Here is a 21,794-nt window from a genome sequence, read left to right as displayed (position 1 = left end):
GCAATGCACTAAAATTAGCCACCTGAGAAGCAGCGGACGAGGGAGAGAGTGCCAAAAATAGCCACGGGTTTCCGAAACATGACACGCGAATACCACATAAAGACGAGGAAAGAAAGAACAAGAAAACACGAAGACAAGAGATACGAGGCGGAGGGAGCTTGAGTGAACTGCAGCAAGATTCAGGACACGACCAATATTATCCTTTATCGTAACTTGAAGATTACAGAAACGGGAACAAGATCTTGACGTATGAATGTAACAAAGACGTGGCTGCTCAAGGATACAAGTCAGCACATTGCAAGAGACTGGTTGGTGAGCACGGCTTCTTTGCATTGGGAATAGAGAGGTTACGTGATTGTTGAGGGGCTGTGCGTTTAAGTAATCATACAAGTGAAGTGGTGAGGGCGTCTCAAGAAGAGCAATGAGGTGCACGTAGGGAGAAGGACGCTAAAGATGGATCTACCCGGCAGTGGAAAGAGAGGAGGGCCGAAGAAGAGATTTATGGATGGAGTGAAAGAAGACATGCTTGCAATGGTTATGACTGAGGAAGGCGCAGAAGACTGAACGCCTATTCTAACAACTATTGATCTATCCATCCATCTTTAAACACACACACACACACACACACACACACACACACATAATGAAAGGAGGTCAGCCGAGCATTAAGAAAAACAAAAATGAGGCAAAAGCTCGCTAAATGTCGCTCCCCAAAAATGCGAACACTGGAGGAATCTCAATGAGAAGAGGGTCATGTAATATGATTCTCATCATATTAGAATTATAATGTCAATGTTGGCACCTTTGAATGTGGAGCGGGCAGTGTGTGTCGCTGTCATTGGTTGGAAAGAGGTGTAGACACGGGTTGTATTCCAGTTACTGTATAATTGTTATTGGCATATATGACAAGAATTGTAATTATTATTGAGATACATATATTGTTTTCTTACTTATTAACAAGTTTGGTATTGGTTAGTAATGTGTATTTGTTTGTCAAGAGGAAGTATTCTTTTAGGGTCTGTGTATGTAACACGGATATATATTATACCGCACTCAGGGTGTAGGGGGAAGGTAGGCAGAGGTACAGTTGGTGCCTGTCAGGGGTGAGTGGCGGTTGTTTGACTGAGGTGAGTTTTGTGATAACATTATTTCTCTGATTTGTTTGACTTATGTTATGCCGCTGATTGTGCATATTGGTTGGTGTTATATTGAATGCGGTGCTGATAGGAGGATTTGATTAAGTGTAACTTTGCAGCATAGTTGGGGTAATGCTGTAATCAGACATATGGTGAAGTCTGCCTTGGCTGATGATGGGCGGTCATTTTGTGAGTACTATTTTATATGTATCGTGTGTCATTGCAATAGTGAATAATAGAATGGGATATGTGTTCATCTTATGTTATTCTTCTGTTTACTGGGTGAAGTTACAAGATATTGAAGGGAGTTACATGATATTGAGGTATGCTGTGTTTATGTTGACATTAAATTTGCAGGCTGAATCAATCAATAAATCAAGATACAGCAAGTCAGCCCAATCATAGTCATTATCCTACACTACAATTCAGCAAAATTCGCAGAGCAGCCATGGATGACTTGAAAAGGGAACGTGCTAATGCCAAGAGGAGATTCACCAGGAAGGTGGGACTCTTCAAGGATGCACACAAGAGAGGAGACTCCACAGCAACCCTACAAGTATTGTATAGTGAAGTTTGTGATTCTTTCAAAGTAGTGGATGTGGTGAATGAGAAAATTATTGACCTTTTAGATGGTAGTTCATCTTGCCAAGAGTATGAAGACTATATCATGGAATTGGAAACTATAAAGTGCACTCTTCTTGAGACATTAAAAGAAAAACCTAAGGCTGTACTTGCCATGAAAAAAATTGAGCCTCCTAAATTTGGTGGATCTGTAAGGTCATTTCCCTCATTTATTAGGGATTATACAAGACTGCTTGAATCACAACATGGTGAGGATCCCTATGTACTCAGAATGTCACTAGAGGGGGAACCCAGGAGACTTGTAGAAGATTTAAATGATTACAAAAGAATGTGGGAGAGATTGAATGAAACATATGGTCATGAAGGAAAGTTAATTGATTCAATCTTGGGAGACATTAGGTCATATAAGCCAATAAGTGAAGGTGATGATAAACGGTTAATCAAGCTAATCAATACTGTAGAAAAGGTATGGTTAGATGTAAGCAACTTGAACCTAACAAAGGAGTTGGAGAATGTTACTGTCCTGACTCAAGTAGAAAAATTGTTACCCTCTATGTTGAAAAAGGAATGGGCTAGTAAAATACAACAAGTGAAGACTGACAAGTTTAAAGAGTTGGTTGCATTCTTAACAGAGCATCGAAAAGCTTTAGAATACTTACAAGATGAGTCAAGACTTGGTGCGTCAAAGGTAACAGTGCATACCACTGATGTATCAAACACAAAAGAAAATGACTTATTAGAAGTCATAAAACTGTTAGCTGTGGGACAAGAGAAACTACAAAACCAGATGTCAGAGTGTTTAACTAATATAGCTCAAGTAGCAGATGGAAGATATTGCAGTAGGAATTACACATCAAAAGTTAATGGTGATCAGAAGGAGAAGTATTGTCTTGTTCATGATAGTGAATCTCATCACTTACAGGATTGTATGACATTTAAGCAATGGACAGCTGAAAATCAAATGGATTTTTTAAAGCAAAATAGAATTTGTTTTGCATGTCTCTAAAGAGGGCACCTATCTAGGGATTGTGATAAGCAAATGCCTTGTAGAGTAAAGGTAAAGGGAGACATTTGTGGTAAGCACCACCATTCAATTTTGCACCCTATATTTAGCAGTCCTTATACTTCTACAATGGATGTTATGAGTAACCATTTGACAAAGAAAGGTGCATTTTTGATGACTGGGTTTGTGGATAGTGGAGGTGTTTCTGTTCCCACATTATATGATGCAGGAAGTAACATCAGTCTGATCACTTTTAGAATGGCAAAGCAACTAGGACTCAAAGGTACTCCTATACAGCTTTCAGTGACAAAGGTCGGTGACCACACAGAAGAATTGGATAGTTTTGTTTATAAGATGTCCTTGAGGGATCAAACAGGGAAGGAAAAATTTGTTGAAGTTTGTGGAATTTCCGAAATAACTGGTGCTCATCAACAGGTGAATTTATCGGAAATTGCTAAGAAATTTGAAGTGCAAGAAAAGGATATCCAAAGGCCTGAAGGGCGTATAGAACTACTAATAGGATCTGATCACTGTACTTTAATGCCACAAGTTAAAAAAACCATAGATAATGTTCAGTTAATGTCAAATGAGTTTGGTTTCTGTATCAGAGGTAGATTGGATGACAAAGGAAAGGGACATAGCTATTGCGTGCAAATTAATCACGTGAGTTGTAATGACACCACAGATTGGCATTTCAGGACTAAACCTAATGTGGGCAAGTTGATAGAAAATTATTTTTTGAATGAAAGCTTAGGAACAGAATGCAATCCTAAGTGTGGAGGCTGCAAATGTGGAAAATGCTCAACCAAGGGAAATTTAACCATTAAGGAAGAAAGAGAGAAGAAACTTATTGAAGATGGATTAACTTATGATGCGAAACATCAGTGCTGGATAGCTAAGTATCCTTGGATTTATGATCCGGCTAAACTACCTGATAATTATCCTATGGCATTTGCTAGATTAAAGGCCACTGAACAGAGATTAATGAAGATGGGGTCGACCCAGTGTGTAAAGTATCAAGAACAAATAAAAGACATGTTGGATAGAGGAGTAGCGGAGAAATTATCAAAGGAGGAAGTAATGACTTACAAGGGTCCAAAGTTTTATCTACCCCATCACGAAGTTTACAAGGTAGACTCCATTTCAACCCCAGTAAGGATAGTGTTTAATGCAGCAGCATCCTACAAAGGGATCTCTCTCAATGACATGCTTGCAAAGGGGCCAGATGTGATAAACAACTTAATTGGAATCTTGCTGAGATTCAGAGAGGAGGAGATTGGTATGGTTGGAGATATTAGAAAAATGTATCATACTGTAAAGCTTTCAGATGAAGATATGCACACTCACAGATTTTTATGGAGGAACTTTCAACTAGAGAGAGAACCCTCACACTATAAATTGAAGACGGTAACATTTGGAGACAAACCTTCTGGGCCGATAGCAATGTTGGCTCTTCGTAAAACAGCAGAAATGAATTGTGACTTCCCATTAGCCTCTAAAATGATTGTAGAGGATTCCTATGTTGACGATATTATAAGTAGTGTTGGTTCAACGAATCATGCAATGGAAAGAATCAAAGAAGTGGAGGAAGTTTTAAGACCAGGAGGTTTTCAGATTAAATATTGGATTCTCTCTGGAGAGGATAACAGAAATGATGCCATAATCTCGAACACTGATCAAGAAAAGGTTTTAGGGTTAGAATGGAAACCCAAACAAGATGTATTTTCATTTAAAGTTAAACTCAACTTCTCGAAAAGAACAAGAGAGGGCAGGACAGAACCAAATGTGAGCTATGGTGACTTTGAAAGCCGTATCCCGTGTATGTTGACTAAAAGAACTGTACTGTCGCAGTTTGCTACACTCTATGATCCTCTGGGACTGTTAACACCATTCACACTGAAAACCAAGTTAATGATTCGCTCCATTATACTAGAAGCTAATGAAAACAAATCTAAGGGATGGGATGAGCCTATCAGTGGAACTTTGTATTTAGAAGCAGTGGATTTATTTCGGGAAATGCTTGAAATTGAAAAACTTACTTTTGGAAGATGCTTAAGGACTACAGATGTGACTACAGATCCAGAGTTAATTATCTTTTGTGATAGTAGCATGAAAGCATATGGAGCTGTAGCTTACATTAGGTGGAAGAAGCAGAATGGCACATATTGTGTAAAACTCTTATGTTCAAAGAATAGAATTGCTCCTATGAGGCAAATCAATATACCTAGACTGGAATGGTGTGCTGCAGTTTTGGCAAGCAGATTGAGAGTATCCATTGAAGGAGAAATGAGATACAACTATTCTAGGATAATCCACATCACAGATAGTGAGATTGTAAGGGCACAAATCCAAAAGGAATCACATAGATTTAACACCTTTGTTGGAAGTAGAGTTGCAGAGATTCAATCAAAGACAGAGCCCATAGAATGGTATTGGGTATCTTCTAAGGAAAACAATGCTGATTTAACCACCAGGGAATGCAGTCCCTTAGAGTTAGGGACAGGATCTGTATGGCAAAGTGGTCCACAATTTCTCTATCGTGACTTCTCAGAATGGCCAGTTAAACAGAATACAGTGTCTGATCTCCCTGATACTGTGTTTGCAAAGGTAACCATGAACACAGGAGAGATTACTACACCTAATGAGTTAATCAACATCCAAAATTTCAGCAATTTGAAACGGCTTTTGTCGGTAATGGCTCGAGTCATAAATGTAGTAAGAAAGAGATCATTTAAAGCTATAATATGTGATCCTAATGCAGAGGATATACAGAGAGCAGAATTATTTCTTGTTAAGAACGCTCAAACAAGCCTGCCACAAGACTGGGAAAAGAAATATAAACGTCTAGGACCAAGGATGAGAGAAGATGGCATTATCACTGTGGGAAGTCGAATGTCAAAATGGGTAAAAGACAATTGGAATTGTGATCAGTTCATGTTACTCCCATCAAAGCATCCATTTTCTGAACTGTATCTGTCCCACATACACAAGGAAGATCATAGTGGAATAGAAGCGGGCCTTGCTAGAGCTCAAGTGAAATACTGGGTATTAGGTGCGAGGAAGACAATGAAATCTATTAGAAAACAATGTGTAACTTGCCATAGAATAGATAAGATCTGCACATCCCAGTGTATGGGTGAACTACCTAAGGAAAGACTAGAGCCATGTCCACCATTTTACAATGTAAGTGTTGACCTGTTCGGTCCTCTTTGGGTTTGTGATACGGTGAAAAGAAGAGTGAAAAGAAAAACGTTTGGAGTAATTTTCAATTGCATGACAACAAGGGCTGTACATTTAGACCTTTCCGAAGGTTATGATACTCAAAACTTTCTTACTGTATTGAAGAGATTCACTTGTCTTAGAGGATTTCCCAAAAAATTATATTCAGATAATGGTACACAGTTAGTGTATGCAAACAAGGAATTGAGAGATATGGTTACTCGGTGGAATAAGCATGAAGTGTTCAATTTTGGAAAATTTAATGGTTTAATCTGGGTATTCAATAGATCAGCAGATGCCCCTTGGGAAAATTCTTGCAGTGAAGCGTTAATTAGATTAGTCAAGAGATCTCTCACTAGAATCATAGGTGAATCAGTCATATCCTTTGGAGAACTACAGTCTGTTATGTATGAGGTGGCCAATGTATTGAATGAACGGCCTATCGGGTTCAAACCAGGTGAAGATTTTGATGAAGGGACTGTATTGAGACCTAATGACTTACTACTGGGTCGATCTACCATTGATGCTCCTTGTGGATTTTGGAATGAACGGGGAGAAGTAGGTAAGTAGATCATATGCATTTAAGATTAAGGTCATTGATTTATTTTGGAAAAATTGGATGAAGAACTACTGCTGTGTTTATGTTGACATTAAATTTGCAGGCTGAATCAATCAATAAATCAAGATACAGCAAGTCAGCCCAATCATAGTCATTATCCTACACTACAGGTCACTTAAGGTCGCGAGGAGCCCTCAGGTCTTGATTTTGCCTCTCAGAAGGAGTTCAGTTTGTATGAAAGGGTAAGAACTGAATAAGGAAGACGCCCCAGGGTACTCAGTGAGATGGTGGGGGAAATAATGTTCCTGCTCTGCTCAGTTTACTAAGGTGAACAAAGTAACAATGATAGCAGAAGCAAGGTGATTCTCCAGTGATTCTCAGTGAGTTGGTAGAAGGAATGATGCTGCTCTTGTCAATTTAGTAAGATGAACAGAATAACAATGGTAATAGAAGCAAGTCAGACTCGCCTTCTTAGTGAGTGGTGGAAGGAACAGTGATGCTGCTCCACTCAATTTAGTAAGATGAACAGAATAACGATGATAATAGAAGCAAGGCAGACTCTCCAGGTGTTGAGGGACTAACGATGCTATTCGACTCAGTTTAGTAACACTGACAGAATAACAATGGCGGCGGATCTGTAGCCACTTACAATGATAGTCTCGGTCTCCAGTCGCGTGAAAGGTACTTGACGAGTCTTGATGGTTACTGAAATAACTTGTGGTTTTAAAACATTCGGAACATACACAAATACACTCTTCTCATTCTCTAGTCGGGCATTGTACATTTCTTTTCATACACGTTCATAAGTAGGCTAAAAGTAGATATTTATGCCAAGACATAAACTTTGCAAGATCACCGTTAAATTTTCCACTTGCCTTGAAGAGTACAGTAGCAGGAGGAGGCACAGGAACACACACACCTGGTATAGATGGCGTTGACTTTGTCGAGGGAAGAGAAGCGTGTTTAGTTTCGCCCAGTTTTGTTGAGTTAAATGGACAGAAAAAGCCTCTTGCACTGGGAAGGTAATTTATGAGGCAAAAAATTCAGATACCTTGCCGCTACTTGTCAGTGAAGCGGGCGGGTACCTCAGGTGGTTGTGGCGCGTGTGATAACGGTAAGAAAAGACTGGGAATGGCCTGGTGAGGCGATAGTGATGGTAGCCAGCAGGTAATAGTGATACGGAGTGTGACATTAATGCCTTCCCTCTGAAAGACAAAGTTTATACCGGCATACCTGTCTTGTTGAAGGTGTCTGAAGGTGTTTGCTAAGGCACGGGAAGGCAGGACGTATGTGTTTAGGTACTTTTAGATTCTTCTCATCGTGGATATAAATGGGAGGAAAGAGAGGAGAGGGGACAAGATTCTGAGTTTACATTTTACCTTATTTTCCTTTCCTTTGTAACTTTTTCCTCTTTCTGTTGAGAAAAAAAAAAAAAGAGGAAAAAAATCTCAATGCATTACTCCATGTCAGGTTTTGCATTTTATCAATTCAAATAAAAAAAAAAAACTTTAAATGAATCAGAAATTTGTGACAAGGGAACTGAATACAACACTGTACATCCAGCGGGCAGTAATAATTGTACAGCACAGAATATTAACAGTATTCAAACACAACAATACGTAGTAAATTAATGTATAAACTAGTGTGGGAGGAAAAAAAAAAAAACTCGGCTTTTTGACCAATTTCCTCCACATAAAAAATAAAAAGCATGCATTCCTATAATTGTGAAGCGGCTCCAGTATAGCGCATGGTGACTGACAGTGAGTGATGAGTGTGCTAATGTGATTTGTTGCCTCCTGGAAATGCAAGTGTGATTCTGGTGATAGGAATCTATTCACTTACTCGTATAGATATTTGCTGCTTCATTAATCGCTTACAACTCCAAAAATGCTTAATTCTTATATTAAAGTCTCTTAGATTGATTCAAAACCTAGAAAAGACAAAAAATGAACTTGTTATTTTTTTGTGTACATGCAAATATTTACTTTCGTACCCCCCAACACACACACACACACACACACACACACACACACATTCAAAACCTCGAAAAAGACAAAAAAATATCCTTATGTTTTTTTATGTGTACTTGCAAATATTTTCTTTCGTACCCACACCTACACACACACACACACACACACACACACACACCACGAGCGAACGCTTCTGAAATAAAACAGATATTTGTTGCTACTCGTGTTGTGTCAGTTCACTTACTTGATTCTGACTTTGTGAGAATAATAAGCCTATGCGTTCCCGCTTCTGCTTCTTTCCAGTGCAGCCGTCACGCCGTCGCCTCCTCCTCCTCCTCCTCCTCCTCCTCCTCTTCCTCTTAATCAAAGCATGCTTATTTTCGTGGTTTATTCTTTTCAGCCATTTTTCAGCCATTTTTGTCATTATTTCTTTATTTTATTATCATCACCACCACCACCACCACCATCATTGTCATCATCATCATCATCATCATTGCCATTATTATATACCTTTTATCCTTCTATTCCTTCTCATCCACTCGTCCCCCTCTCGCCTCTGTCAGTGCCCTCCTCCTCCTCCTCCTCCTCCTCCTCCTCCTCCATCATTGCGGAGCGTCACTCCTCACCCCTGCCTCCCCACACTATACATTTTTATTCTGACTTTATTTTCTCCGCGGAAGGGAATTTTTGGCACTCTGAATTTCGTTGTGTGAAAACTGTGAATAGCTGTCAGGGACACGCGACACTCGGCAGCCGGAGTTCCGCTCGCGCTCATTCTGTGTGGAGTGCGTGGGATGTCACCGCCCAACTAGGAATTAGTATATTCTGAAACACTTCTGCATCGCTCCTCCACAACATTCAAGAGGCTCTAGTTGAAGCTGTACGGATTTTTTTAGTGTGTTTTTACAGCTTCAGTGACATAAACGAGATTTCTACGTCACTACTGTCATGGGACAAAAAGTAAAGAAAACTATATTAAGATAAAAGATAATATCATTCAAATAACGATCATGTAAAATGATTTAGAATAGCCTAAAGGAATGATAAGGCTTATCAATAAATTAATATGCTTCCTGTGCTTTGAGAGAGCCAAGCGTCGCATCGTTATCTTGAGCAGTGCGTTCTAAGGACCAGTTTTATGAGAGGAGCCTCAACCTTTGTGAAGCAAGATCAAAAACGTATTCTTACATCAAAGCCCCGCGCACTTGGAGGTCACACAAACAAGAAAATGATCTCATTTCTCTCTCTCTCTCTCTCTCTCTCTCTCTCTCTCTCTCTCTCTCTCTCTCTCTCTCTCTCTCTCTCTCTCTCTGCAACTTACAGAGAGAGAGAGAGAGAGAGAGAGAGAGAGGTCCCCACGTACGTTTGCCCGGATGTCATGAGGCTCTAAGGCATTCTCCATATCCTGTTAAGGGAAGCCGTTTTTTCCGGGCTCCTGCAGTTACGAAGTTCCGGAGACTCGTGTTTCAGTGCTATATGGGACGGACTGTAGAAAATGCAGGTCTTATGGCGGAATCGGAGTGACAAAAGTAGCCGCGGCAATTCCTTTTTAGTGGTGGGATATTGTGTGGACGAGTGAGTGAAATTTGTATAAAGATGAGCCGAGTTCGAGCTTCAGTTATTATGAAGGAGTTGTGGTTCGTATACAAACACACACCCACCACCTACACACACATATACACATACACACACTACGTTACTTACAGGAAGCATATGCTTTTTACCTTGTAGTCTAGTCACAACCAGGTCTCATTCCCACGTTGACACCCAATAACCAGCCTTACGTGTGTATATTCTCATAGGAAACGAAGCGAAATCTAGCCAGTGTTTTGAGTACCAGAGCCTCGCCGCCGCCTCGCCGCTGCTAAATCATTACACTGCGTTATCCAGCTGATGCCGGAAGGCTCATGCAGTATTTTTCCTTCCGTGTGAAGTACTGACTTGGCGGCTGTGCGGTAATTACTGAGCATAATGGTCGTGGAATAAAACGGTAATGCGCCACGGAGCAGGTAAATATGATTCTAAATGTCATAGTTCAGGCGTGCCACTCGTGTACAGGCGAGTAACGCAAGGCAAATTTTCTTTCTGAATAGCGACCACTGTGTTATCTTTTCCAGGTGGCGCCGGCCTTCGGGTTACGATAATCAGCCTCAGCCTCACCTCCACACGTGACACAGCCAGCCAACCAACCATATACGCACGCATGGCAAAGCAGATTGCTCTCCAGAATTACTGCTAATGGTGCGTTGGTAATGGCGCTGTACAGTCACTTTTGTCACCTCGAAGTTGGAGAAAAACTGGGTTCGATAAGGTTTGGTTCCGGAAGGAATTTCAACTTGGGTCACGCCGTCAAGTTTTGTGAGGCTCTCCGTGGAGAGAGTGACTGGCGCGCCGCTCACCCGACTGCAAAACTGTCTGTCTCGCATAGAAAAGTTGGGAACTCATTTAAACCCGAGTGTACTTGCTATACCAACTTTGCTGCACTCATCATGAGGAATTTTTTTTCGCAACCAGGAAAATATTACCCACATTACTGCCACTACTGTCAATCTTGCATGGACGAGAGAGAGAGAGAGAGAGAGAGAGAGAGAGAGAGAGAGAGAGAGAGAGAGAGAGAGAGAGAGAGAGAGAGTATAAATTCCATTTCAAATCGTGAAATATTTAGCACAGGAAGGCGTGTTGCTCTGTCAGCTTTTTCCTTCTTCCCAAAGGAACAAGAACATGAGGAATTACGTCGTGTGAATCAAGGAGCGAGACGGCACTTCATTTTCAGAAGAGCAGTATGAGTGCAACAGCAACTCAGGCAACTAGGTTCGTCAAGAGCAAGGAAATATTGTTAATTTCTTCACCTTCCGTGTGTGGTCCGTTTAGCTTCACCCACGCGTTCATCTCGCACGTAATAAGGAAATATATTAACATACTTTATAAACTCTGATAAATAAACTTCTGACAAGAATACTAACACGAAGGAAAAGACGAAAAACAGTGACACAGCATTGAAGACACACGCGGGAAACGCCTCGCCTTGTATTGCTATCGATGACAACAAGGAGTGCAGGCAAACAAGCTGAAAGGTCAATATATATGCAGATTAGTTGGACGATGCGAGTGTGGAGCGAAAACACGGTAATGACCAAGTAACGAGGCAAAGGTGGAGAGAGAGAGAGAGAGAGAGAGAGAGAGAGAGAGAGAGAGAGAGAGAGAGAGAGGAATTTTCCACTTTTCATTGTGTTGTCAGGTTAACTTTTTTTTTCCTATACAATGAAATGTTTTCCACGAACTTCATTATAATGCCAGTCTCGTTTCTCATTAGCTAAACAAATACAAGCGTTATACCTTAGGGGAAAATTATTGTGACGAAAATAATTATCCGTCCTTTTTCAAATGGCAATGCAAAAGGTGCGAGAAAGAGCGTCTCTCGAGCTGAACAAAAACGAAAACTTTAGCGGCACAGACTTTTAAAGACCACAGCCACCATTGAACACCATAGTGAACAGCAAGACAACCAGACAACAAGACCGCGAGACATGACCACTGCAACGGTACCCTGTGCTGGCAGTGTGCGTCAAACACCGCATCAATTTACGAGGCAATATAAAGATGAGGAACGCCACTTTTTTTTTTTCCTTTTCTATTTTTCTTTTTCGTCAGTTCGTGTTTAGCTGGCGTGCGTGGGTGGGTGAGTGGGTGGGTGCATGCGTGGGTGGTTGTCATTACTGTCGCCTCAAAATAATGTCACGGCGCCCACAAACTAGAGCGGCGTGTGTCCCATTCATCAACGACGTCCACATGTGTAACACTTATGAAGATTGATGCCTCTAGTGTGTGTGTGTGTGTGTGTGTGTGTGTGTGTCGGGTGTGTTTGTTCTGTTTCTTTGTTTCTGTGTGTAATAAACTAGCTATATAAGTTATCAAGAGAGAGAGAGAGAGAGAGAGAGAGAGAGAGAGAGAGAGAGAGAGAGAGAGATTAGTCATTCCTCTGACAAATAAACACGCTATTCTTAAATAATTCACCACCACATTAATCAAAAGCATGAGACTCATCTTAATATTACAACCACATCACTCTATTTCTTACCACTCCTTCACTCACACGCGACTTTCTTGAGTAGGAGAGAGGTGCTTAGAAATATCTTAGCTCATAAAAAAAAGAAAAATCCTTCTTACTTACCCAGTCCAGGAATTTAAATGAGGTTTAAATCCCCGTGCATATTTTGGGAAGAGCAATGCAGTGGAAGCAGTCGTGGTGGTGGCGGCGGAGGATGGTGGTAGTAGGTTGAATTCCACATGCCTTGAAATATCACTCGCCCAACTTTCTTCTTTGCAGTAACACAAGAGGCTAAGGACACCACACAATGTACACCTGCAAGAAAGATCGAAAGAAATAAGAACACGACGAAAGAAAAGAGAGAGAGAGAGAGAGAGAGAGAGAGAGAGAGAGAGAGAGAGAGAGAGAGAGAGAGAGAGAATCAAAGAAAAAAAAACCTGTTGCTTCCTTAACAAAAGTTGCAGAAAAGTCCAAAAACCAATTTCTGTTTTGGAGGCATGTAACGGGATGCTTAAGTTTTGTGGGGGCGGGGGAGGAGGAGGAGGAGCAAGAGGAGGAGGAGAAGGAGGAGGAGAGTAAGGATGGGCAAGAAGAAGAGATGCAGGAAGTAGGGAAGATGAGGAAGACGCATAGGAGGAGTATAAGAAAGAATATGAAGAGAAGGAAGAATCGCAGGGTGAGAGGAGACCAGGAAGAGGAGGAATAAGATGGAGAAAAAAAAAAAAAATAGGAAGAGGAAGAGGAGGATGATAAACATGAAACTATAGGAAGAAATGCAAAATTAGGAGGAGGATAAGGAGGAGAAGGAGGAGGAAGAAATGTCGGGGAAAGAGGATGAAGGGATGATGGAAGGAATGAAGAAGAAAGGTGGTAGTGGAAGAAGAGGAGGAGGAAGAGCAGAGAGAAGGAAGAAGACTAAGTGGTATTAGAGGAAGAGGTGGATGAGGAAGAAGAAAACGAGGACAAGGACGAGGACTAGGCGAAAGAGGAGGAGGAAGAAGTATTAAAGGAAGAGAAGGAGGAGGAGGAGAGGACGAAGAGGAGCTTGTGCAAGAGAAGGAAGAGGAGAAGGGGAAAGAAAAAAGGTGACAGACAGCGAGTCACAACAAAGGGTAAGTCTGTTCAAATATGTGTGTCACGCAGGGGTCGTGTGGCCGCAGGGAGCGACCATTACCAGTCTGACGGAGAGAGAGCCGCCCTCCATACCTTGCCTGATGGCCCCCTGCCTCGCTGCTTGCTTCCCTTTATTTAGTTAGGTATTTTATTACTGTTTTTTTGGGCTAAAGTATGCATTTATTTATTTATCTGGACACGTTTTCTCGTTAAGTTTAATGATGTGTGTGTAGAGTTAGAGGGTCTAAATAGTTGACTTTTTTTTTTTGCAATTACCAAGTGTATATTTCGTGAAAATTATTGCTTGATTTTTTTTTTTTTTTCGTTCGGAGTTATTGTACTTCGTTATAATTCATCGAAATGGTAAGGTTTACAAATGGGTTTGCTTAGATTACGTTAGATAACGCTAACACTGTTTGTGCCGATACACTTGAAAAAAAAAAGAGAAAAAATAAATAAAGAAAAAAGGGACGTATCTCAGTACCTTATGTGTAGCGCAATAGTGAACGAAGGAAAAGAAAAAGTGGAAATAAAGTCATTAGAAGTTAAAGAGCTGAATATTTATACAAGTCAGAATATTTATCGGAATTTTGTGAACGCGAATAGTTTCTCCTGATGGCACTCTCGGCGATGCTTGCTCTTGCGGTGATAAATTGCACTAATTACCACTTAATATTTTAAATAGTATACGTTTTTGCATTCCAGGCAGTCTCATCTGCTTTAATGATACTAGAGAAAAAAAATCTGCAGGCAAGTCAAACACTGAGCATGACTGGGAGCAAACAGGTAGGCTGGGAGGCGGCTAAACAGACAGCCAGCCAGCCAGCCAGCCAGACAGACAGCCAGACAGACAGACAGATAGATGGAGAGACCTGGAGTGAAGGAGCCAGCCAACCACCCGGACAATGGGCCCAGTCATTCAGTCAACCAGTCATCCAACCATTGCCAACCAGCCATCTTAACTGTCAGCAAGATATTTAGTCAGAAAGTCAGACCGCCAGGCAGTTAGAGATTAAGGCAGTGGTTCCCAACATTTTCCTGGTCGCGAAACACTTGGAAGTCGCAAGCCAGGTCACCAGTGCCACGAGCAACATCCCAGACAGTTAGCCACTTAGCTGTGTAACCGCTTCAACATGACGTTAATCATCCTTGCAACAATTCAGTTCAAAAAGCATCAATGAGACACGCGTGAGTGGGCAGCTAATGAGAAAGAAGTGAGCAAAGGAGAGCTTGTGAAAGACCCACCTCTCATTACCGCGTATTCCCCATTCACTGAGATGCCTAATGATTACCAAGGTTTAAGTGAAGGATCCCAGGGTTTCTGATCATTGGCCTTAAGTGCGTGGCTGGCTGCAGGTGACAGGATACCGCTCTGCTGAGCTGTGGGAGAAGAGAACATTCTGATGAGTATTAGTCTGGAAAGAGTAGAGAATAACCTGTGCGAGAGACGTGATGTCACTATTTCCACGTAATTCATTTATGTGGATGTGTGGCAGGTGTGTGGCGGGTGTGTGGCTGCTGTGTGGTGGATGTAGTGGAGCGGAGTGGAGTGGGGGGGGGGTGGGCGGAGTGGATAGCGAAGTCAGCACCCGCCTAAAATGGTGTGGCTGAACAGGCAACCTGCAGGAGAATGATTTTATTCTGGAAAATGCAAACCATCGTATTCTCTAACGGCAGAAAGAGAGAGAGAGAGAGAGAGAGAGAGAGAGAGAGAGAGAGAGAGAGAGAGAGAGAGAGGTTAATAACTAGTGAAAATAAATCAGAATTGCGCATTGTCAGGATACAGTTTTCAGTAATTATCAGATTCACTATAACCTTAGAGATCATTATACGTATACTGTCATGTGTGTGTGTGTGTGTGTGTGTGTGTGTGTGTGTGTGTGTGTTTTAATAAATCCACTAACTTCACTTTCCTGCAGCTCAGAATTTCCAGGTATCATAAGGAAGAAAATGTTTCTGTTAACCTTCCGTCCTTCAGTGACCAGAAAACAATCTGACCTTGTCCTTACAGATCGTTAAAAATAAGTGTAGTGTCATGCGTGTGTGTATTTCTTTTAACAAATCCACTAACTTAACAATCTTGCAGCTCAACATTTACATGAATCATAAGGAAAGGATCTTGCTCTTAACATTCCGTTCTTCAGTGGATCAGGAAAGTCTGGTCTTTTCCTTTAATCTCGTTTATATTAATTGCTCCCCTCCCACTGCATGAAGGAAAAAAAAAAAGCTCATTGGTAATTGAATTGTACAGCTATCAAAAATATTTAAGCGTTTTTTTTTTTATTTTTGTTATAAAGGAGTTATGACCTTTTTTTTACGGTGCATTGTTTTCAAATGACGCGACTTTTTGTGTTCTCGATGATTGTTATTAATCCTGTTATTCCAATGTAATGAAAGCTTGCTTAAATAAATGCACGAGAACAATTATTGACGCGCGCGCGCACACACACACACACACACACACACACACACACACACACACACACACACACACACACACACACACACACACACACACACACACACACACACACACACACACACACACGGGCTGATGTACAAATGAATATAAAATCAATGTGACTCAAAATTATAACATGATTTAACAAAGAAACTACTGAACTTTTCATTTTTGATGGTGTTCTTCGGAGTGCTGTGAAGAACCTTGGACAGAATAACCCAATGTGACTCGATTCGAAATGGTAATATGGTCCAGTATAAAAAAAAGTTTATATTCTATCATGTTTTCCATAAAATCGTAAAGAAAAAAGAGGTCATCGTGCCTACTCGTGGCGGTCCCAATTTTAAGCTTACCTATTTTCACCTATCATCCCCACCCATAAATTTGCCCAATCTTTTAAAGTTCGGCACTAACAACCTGATTACTGAGTCATTCACCACTCTGTTTGAGAACCAGTTCCTTAGAAGACAGGTGACAGGGGAACCGGCAGAGATAAAAGACTTAAAAATGGTTCTGGCCAAGGACAACAAGAACTGGCAAAGAAAAGCTCACTAAAGTCACCAGACCCTAGAGAAAACACTTCAAATGCAAGTCCAAAACTATCACGAGAAGTGCATTGAAAACTCCCTCTCCTTGGACCTGCACTGTATCCATGAGCTGTGGCTGGGAAATGATGTGCTCGGTTACAACACAATCTGAAGAGTGGGTAATATTCATGATCGGTGAATGTCCGGTTTTAGAGAAGCGCCAGTGTGTGTAGGTCATAGGCAGGTCAATAACGATTCCTTGGTTTGCAGTGTATTGATGAACTATGGCTGGGAACTGCTGCGCTCGTCTACAAAATAATCTGAAGTAATGTTGATAATTCTTGGATGCTCAATTTTAGAGAAGCGCCAGGTGTGCTCACAAGTCTTGGTGATGCTGGTGCCGCTGCCAATGAGCACTCAACGCGTATGTAAATGTATGAAGAGCGCCTCTGCTGCAATCGTGCTTTTGGTTTCCTTCTCACTCGTGTAAAGCTGCAGTGCTTGTGTGTTGACAATTTCTCATGTGATGGAGCCTCGCTGGGAATAGTTTCACTGGTCATGTGCCTCCACCTTTTTTCGGGGGAGGACTGGTTACTGTTGTGTGGAGAGAGAGAGAGAGAGAGAGAGAGAGAGAGAGAGAGAGAGAGAGAGAGAGAGAGAGAGAGAGAGAGAGAGAGAGAGAGAGAGAGAGAGAGCGAGCGAGAGAGAGAGCATCATGTTTCTTGGAGCACGGAGATGAGGTAACTTCAGCCATTATGAAGATTAGATGTTGTTAATACAAGTGCATTTGGTAATTTAATGGTATGTATTCTGTCCTTCCTTCCCACCTTAAACCGTACATACTTTTTTACGTTATAATATTTTCTGCATAACTTTAGCAAATGATTGTGGGAGATTTGGGGGAAAGCACGAGTAGTATTGCTCTAATTGGCTAACTGGAGATTTCTAAATATGTAGTTTTAATAGTGAATTGTCCGCCTGGAGATAATAGTGAAGGACTGGAATGCGTAAGTCAGAGAGAGAAAGAGAGAGAGCCGCTCACCATTTTACTACCACGCACAGCTGCCATTTTGTGAAGAGTTAGGTGGAAAGGGAAAGAGAGAGTGAGGGGACAGCGCGCGCACACACACACACACACACACACACACACACACAGGGTAACATTCAAGACTTGTTTCCCGTTCCATCCACACTCGCTAATTATATCTCTTCCTTTCTCTCTGTAGGTAAGACTGACGGCGAGGTATGTCCCTGAAGTGTGCCCCTAAACTGAAGCCCTTAACTGTGTGGCCCTGAAGTCTTAACTTAACACTTAACACTTTAACTTAACACTTTAACTCACACTCACTTAACAGTTAAGTGAGTGTGTCTTAATTGTGGCGGTAAGTGTCGGGCATGTCTCGTTTTCATTGAAGTGTTAGGGCCGTGTTCATTGGTCCACCAGAAGCTGTGCATTGTGTGTACGCTTGATTCAGATCCAGTGCTGTTGTTTTGACTTTATTTAAGGGGTAGGCAAGGGTGGCTGGGGCGTGAAGACCGTCCGGGCAGCCGTGTTGGTGTTTCTAGTGACCCTAAGGATGGAAATCGTAACAGAGGCAGAGGAAGTTGAGTATAGATGGAAATGCAGCTATAACAGTTAGTATCATTGTTGTTAGTGGATGTAGTACTAGTGGAATACAATACGAGTGAGCACAGTAATTGGATTATGGGCAAAGAGTGATACTACACAACATTCAAATCTTTTTGTGTTTTTATTTGTTTATTTATTTATTTATTTTTGTTTACCAATCGCGGCAGACATAAGATGATTTTTATTATAATTTTCGATAACTTTTCTTGTCAATTTGGTGAGTGGCATTCTCAGTGAGCCTTTATTATTATTATTATTATTATTATTATTATTATTATTATTTTTGCTGGCCTTGACTTTAAACCCTATTATATAAAAAAAAAATTGAGTGTTTAAAAAATATTTATTGTTCGGTAAGAGAGGTTTATTTTCTTATAGTGTAACAAGTTTAGTGAATCGTTGTTGTACTGTTGTGGAGGCATGACAAAGCTTTATAATTACAACGGTGATGCTGAAGAATCCCACACTTGCCTTGTTTGTGACTGGAAAGGCTTAGAGTCTCTATCAAACAAATGCTCAAAGTTTATTTATCTGTGTGTCCTCCGCTGGGCATACATTTCTGTGTTGTTTATTTATTCGTGGTGTGTTAAGATAACTCAGTCTGCGGCAATGAGATAGGTTGCATTTTTTTCCTACATTTTTGGGAGCATAATTAGGGTGAAGAAAGAACCCCCAGTAATCTTGTTCCTGGCTCAGAAGGCTCCAGTGGTGAAGCTATGCCAAACAGATACTTAAGTTTATCGTTTCCACTTCCGCGGACAAAATAATGTTTCCCTGTTCACAGTGTAGCAAGATTACTGAGTCTACGCAAATAAGATCGCTTGTACGTATACATTTCCCCTGTCACACTGTAGGAGCCATAATAAGGGTCTTTGAAATATGGCGCTGAAAGAGTTCACATGTATCTTGTTTATGAGATGAAAGGCTGAAGTGCAAGGTTTATTTTCCTGTTTGTCCTTCACCAGACATACTTTTGTTGTTGTTTGATTGTTTATTATGTAGCAGCTTACTCAGTTTTGCTCAAGTGATGTAGCTTGTATAACTAGGCTCATAGAAGTGTGTTAATGAAAGGAGTCAACACTAATTATATTTACGACTCAGAGAGCAATAGACGAATAGAGGAATGACAGATCGGCACCAAACAAATATCTAAATTCGTTTTCTGTTTGTACTTCACTGATAAAATTATGTTACTGATGGAAGGCGAAGCACAACCAAGTGGACGTCTTCCCGTAGCCAAAAGCGCTCCACCTCGGCGCCGCGTCAGGGTTAGTACGCTAACGAACACTCCCATGTGACCGTGTAGGCCACCAGGGCCGCGATCACCTCAGGCTGAGACCCGCTTAGCATGTCTTGTGGCCTGCCTTTGTACCTAGAGGGTGGCACTGTTATGCAGCAGATCAGTGGAAAGGTGACACATTGCACAAGAGCAGGTGTACCTCAGGTGTGTCCTTCAGTGTGGCCCTCAAGGCTGTCCCCACATGTGCCCTCAGGTGCGGCAGTCAGGTGTGCACTCAGCTGCCGTTTTATTAGCAAAAGTGGGCCATTACTGTCTTGTATTGCCTGTAACAAGGAGACGCCCGGCTGTTGTCTGCACCTGTGTATGTGTGTGTGTGTGTGTGTGTGTGTGTGTGTGTGTGTGTGTGTGTGTGTGTGTGTGTGTGTGTGTGTGTTTAAGACGTCCCTTCCTCTCTCGCTTCTGTCTGTACCTTACTACCTCTCCGCCCACACACACACACACACACACACACACACACACACACGCATGGCAGGGACCTCGAGGAAGAGTTATCAGTGTTGCTTAGAATGCCACGTGATGCTGGGATTAATTAACTGTGGGGCAGGACACGTGGACTGGTGGTGGTGGTGGTGGTGATGGTGGACGCTCTCACCACGACTGTTTTCCAAGGCCACACAGATAATTAGCCTGGTTCTCAAGACCATTCCGTTTGTTAATAATAAAGAAATCTTGTTAATCTGCCACTACAACTGTAAAAAACACCATTAAAAGTTTGTGGAGCCTCAACCAGAGACTTCTGAAAGTGGTGATGCGGCGCAGTGTTTTGGAACATGTTCCTGAGAGAGAGAGAGAGAGAGAGAGAGAGAGAGAGAGAGAGAGAGAGAGAGAGAGAGAGAGAGAGAGAGGGAGAGAGGAGCACACCGGGGGAGGAAGGTGGCCAGCAAGGGTGACGAGTCTAAGGCAGGAGGTGCACAGTTTCTCCCTCCCTCTCTGGAAAAAAAAAAAAATCAATTAGAAGATAAAGAAAAAAAAAGTTTACCTTGAAAAAGAAAACGGGAGGACAAGAAGTTTTTGTCTTTAAGAGAATGATACAAAAAAATAAATGTGTTTGAAATTTATAGACCACTAAAAAAATAGATAAATAAATAAGTAAAACGCCTGAAAGGTTAATGAGATTATATTGGTTTTCAAGATTTACAGGCTCAGAGATGCGTCAGTCACCTTGTCTTACCTGTTCACCTGGGAGAGCGCTGGGAGGGCTGGGAGAGGGGAGAGTGAGAGGTGATCGGGTTCCCATCCTTCTCTCACATCCTGGTTCCCGCTGCCACTTCAGACAGTGCTAAACTCATTCAGTTGTTTTAAAGGCACCTCATTTAAGCTCTGACGGCGGCGGTGGTGGTGGTGGTGTTAAGCGTCTTGTGTTGCTTATGATGTTACTGGTAGTGGAAGTGACGGTGTTGTGTGTGTGTGTGTGTGTGTGTGTGTGCGCGCGCATTACCTCCCCCCCTCCCCCACCAAGGCAGAAGGCAGGTGTTAGGAGCTGAGGTGTGGTAGGTCAGCGTGAGGTGTCGCCAGTGTGCGGCAGGCAGTCAGACTATGTTGAAGGCTGAAGCGGAGTTTCCTTGCTGGCTAAAAGGAATCGGTGAGTTGACCAGATGTTTGTAATGTATTTTGCTATTGATATTTATGTGGTGTCTGTTACATAGAGTTAGGTTAAATTTGATCTTAATTTTGTGATTATAGTAGGTGATAGAGTCGAGTTTGACAAGAATTGTTTTTCAGCGTGTCTGCTTCATTATTGTGGCTGGTGTAGTTGTTCCCCATTTAAAACCCAGTCTCAGCAATAAAAGATGTGTGCTTTGACTGAATTTGTGTATTGTTTAATGTTATACTTGCAAAGTGCCACCCAAAATGTATTTATCAATTGTGTTGTACCTGCAACTACTTGTTTACTTGTTTGATGAATTAAACATTGTAATTGAAGCTTACAGTTCACGCTACTCAATAAAGAAGAAAGTGAGGACAGTCGGGCTATATTGTCATCCTAGGCAGGGAGAACAACAGTGAACTTGACCGTTGCACTGTGTTCATCCTTCAACGCCACACTGGGACCCCCACGCACTCACCACCTGACTCTTCCAAGGTTGTTGTTCCAAGAGTGAGTTGGCTACTGAGGAATTGCTAGGGACTACAGGTGCATGAGGCAAGTGTAACTGTTATTAGTTAAAAGGTGTTTATTGACTTGACTACCATGTCGTTAATGGAGGATTTACGCAAAACTCGCACCGTCATGAAAACAGGTTACA

The 21,794-nt window shown here is 41.6% G+C and overlaps 1 protein-coding gene and 1 long non-coding RNA gene across 2 annotated transcripts in view; both read left to right on the top strand.

Annotated features, from left to right (window-relative positions):
• LOC135112410 (uncharacterized) overlaps window positions 1-12,925 on the top strand; it is a 59,959-nt gene extending 47,034 nt beyond the window's left edge. The window contains exon 3 of the long non-coding RNA XR_010274354.1: window positions 12,797-12,925. This is a non-coding gene — a long non-coding RNA (uncharacterized LOC135112410). The remainder of the gene's footprint in view (window positions 1-12,796) is intronic.
• Window positions 742-7,228, top strand: LOC135112408 (uncharacterized). The gene is made up of 2 exons (XM_064026836.1): window positions 742-1,325; window positions 1,494-7,228. The coding sequence occupies exon 2, from the start codon at window positions 1,585-1,587 to the stop codon at window positions 2,722-2,724; it is 1,140 nt and encodes a 379-aa protein (XP_063882906.1). The 5' UTR covers window positions 742-1,325; window positions 1,494-1,584; the 3' UTR covers window positions 2,725-7,228.
• Window positions 12,926-21,794: the final 8,869 nt, after the last annotated feature.

This window comes from Scylla paramamosain, chromosome 23 (genome assembly GCF_035594125.1).
Source record: "Scylla paramamosain isolate STU-SP2022 chromosome 23, ASM3559412v1, whole genome shotgun sequence".
NCBI lineage: Eukaryota > Metazoa > Arthropoda > Malacostraca > Decapoda > Portunidae > Scylla > Scylla paramamosain.
Note: the sequence above shows the minus strand (reverse complement) of the source record. Positions and strands in the feature narration are given on the sequence as shown.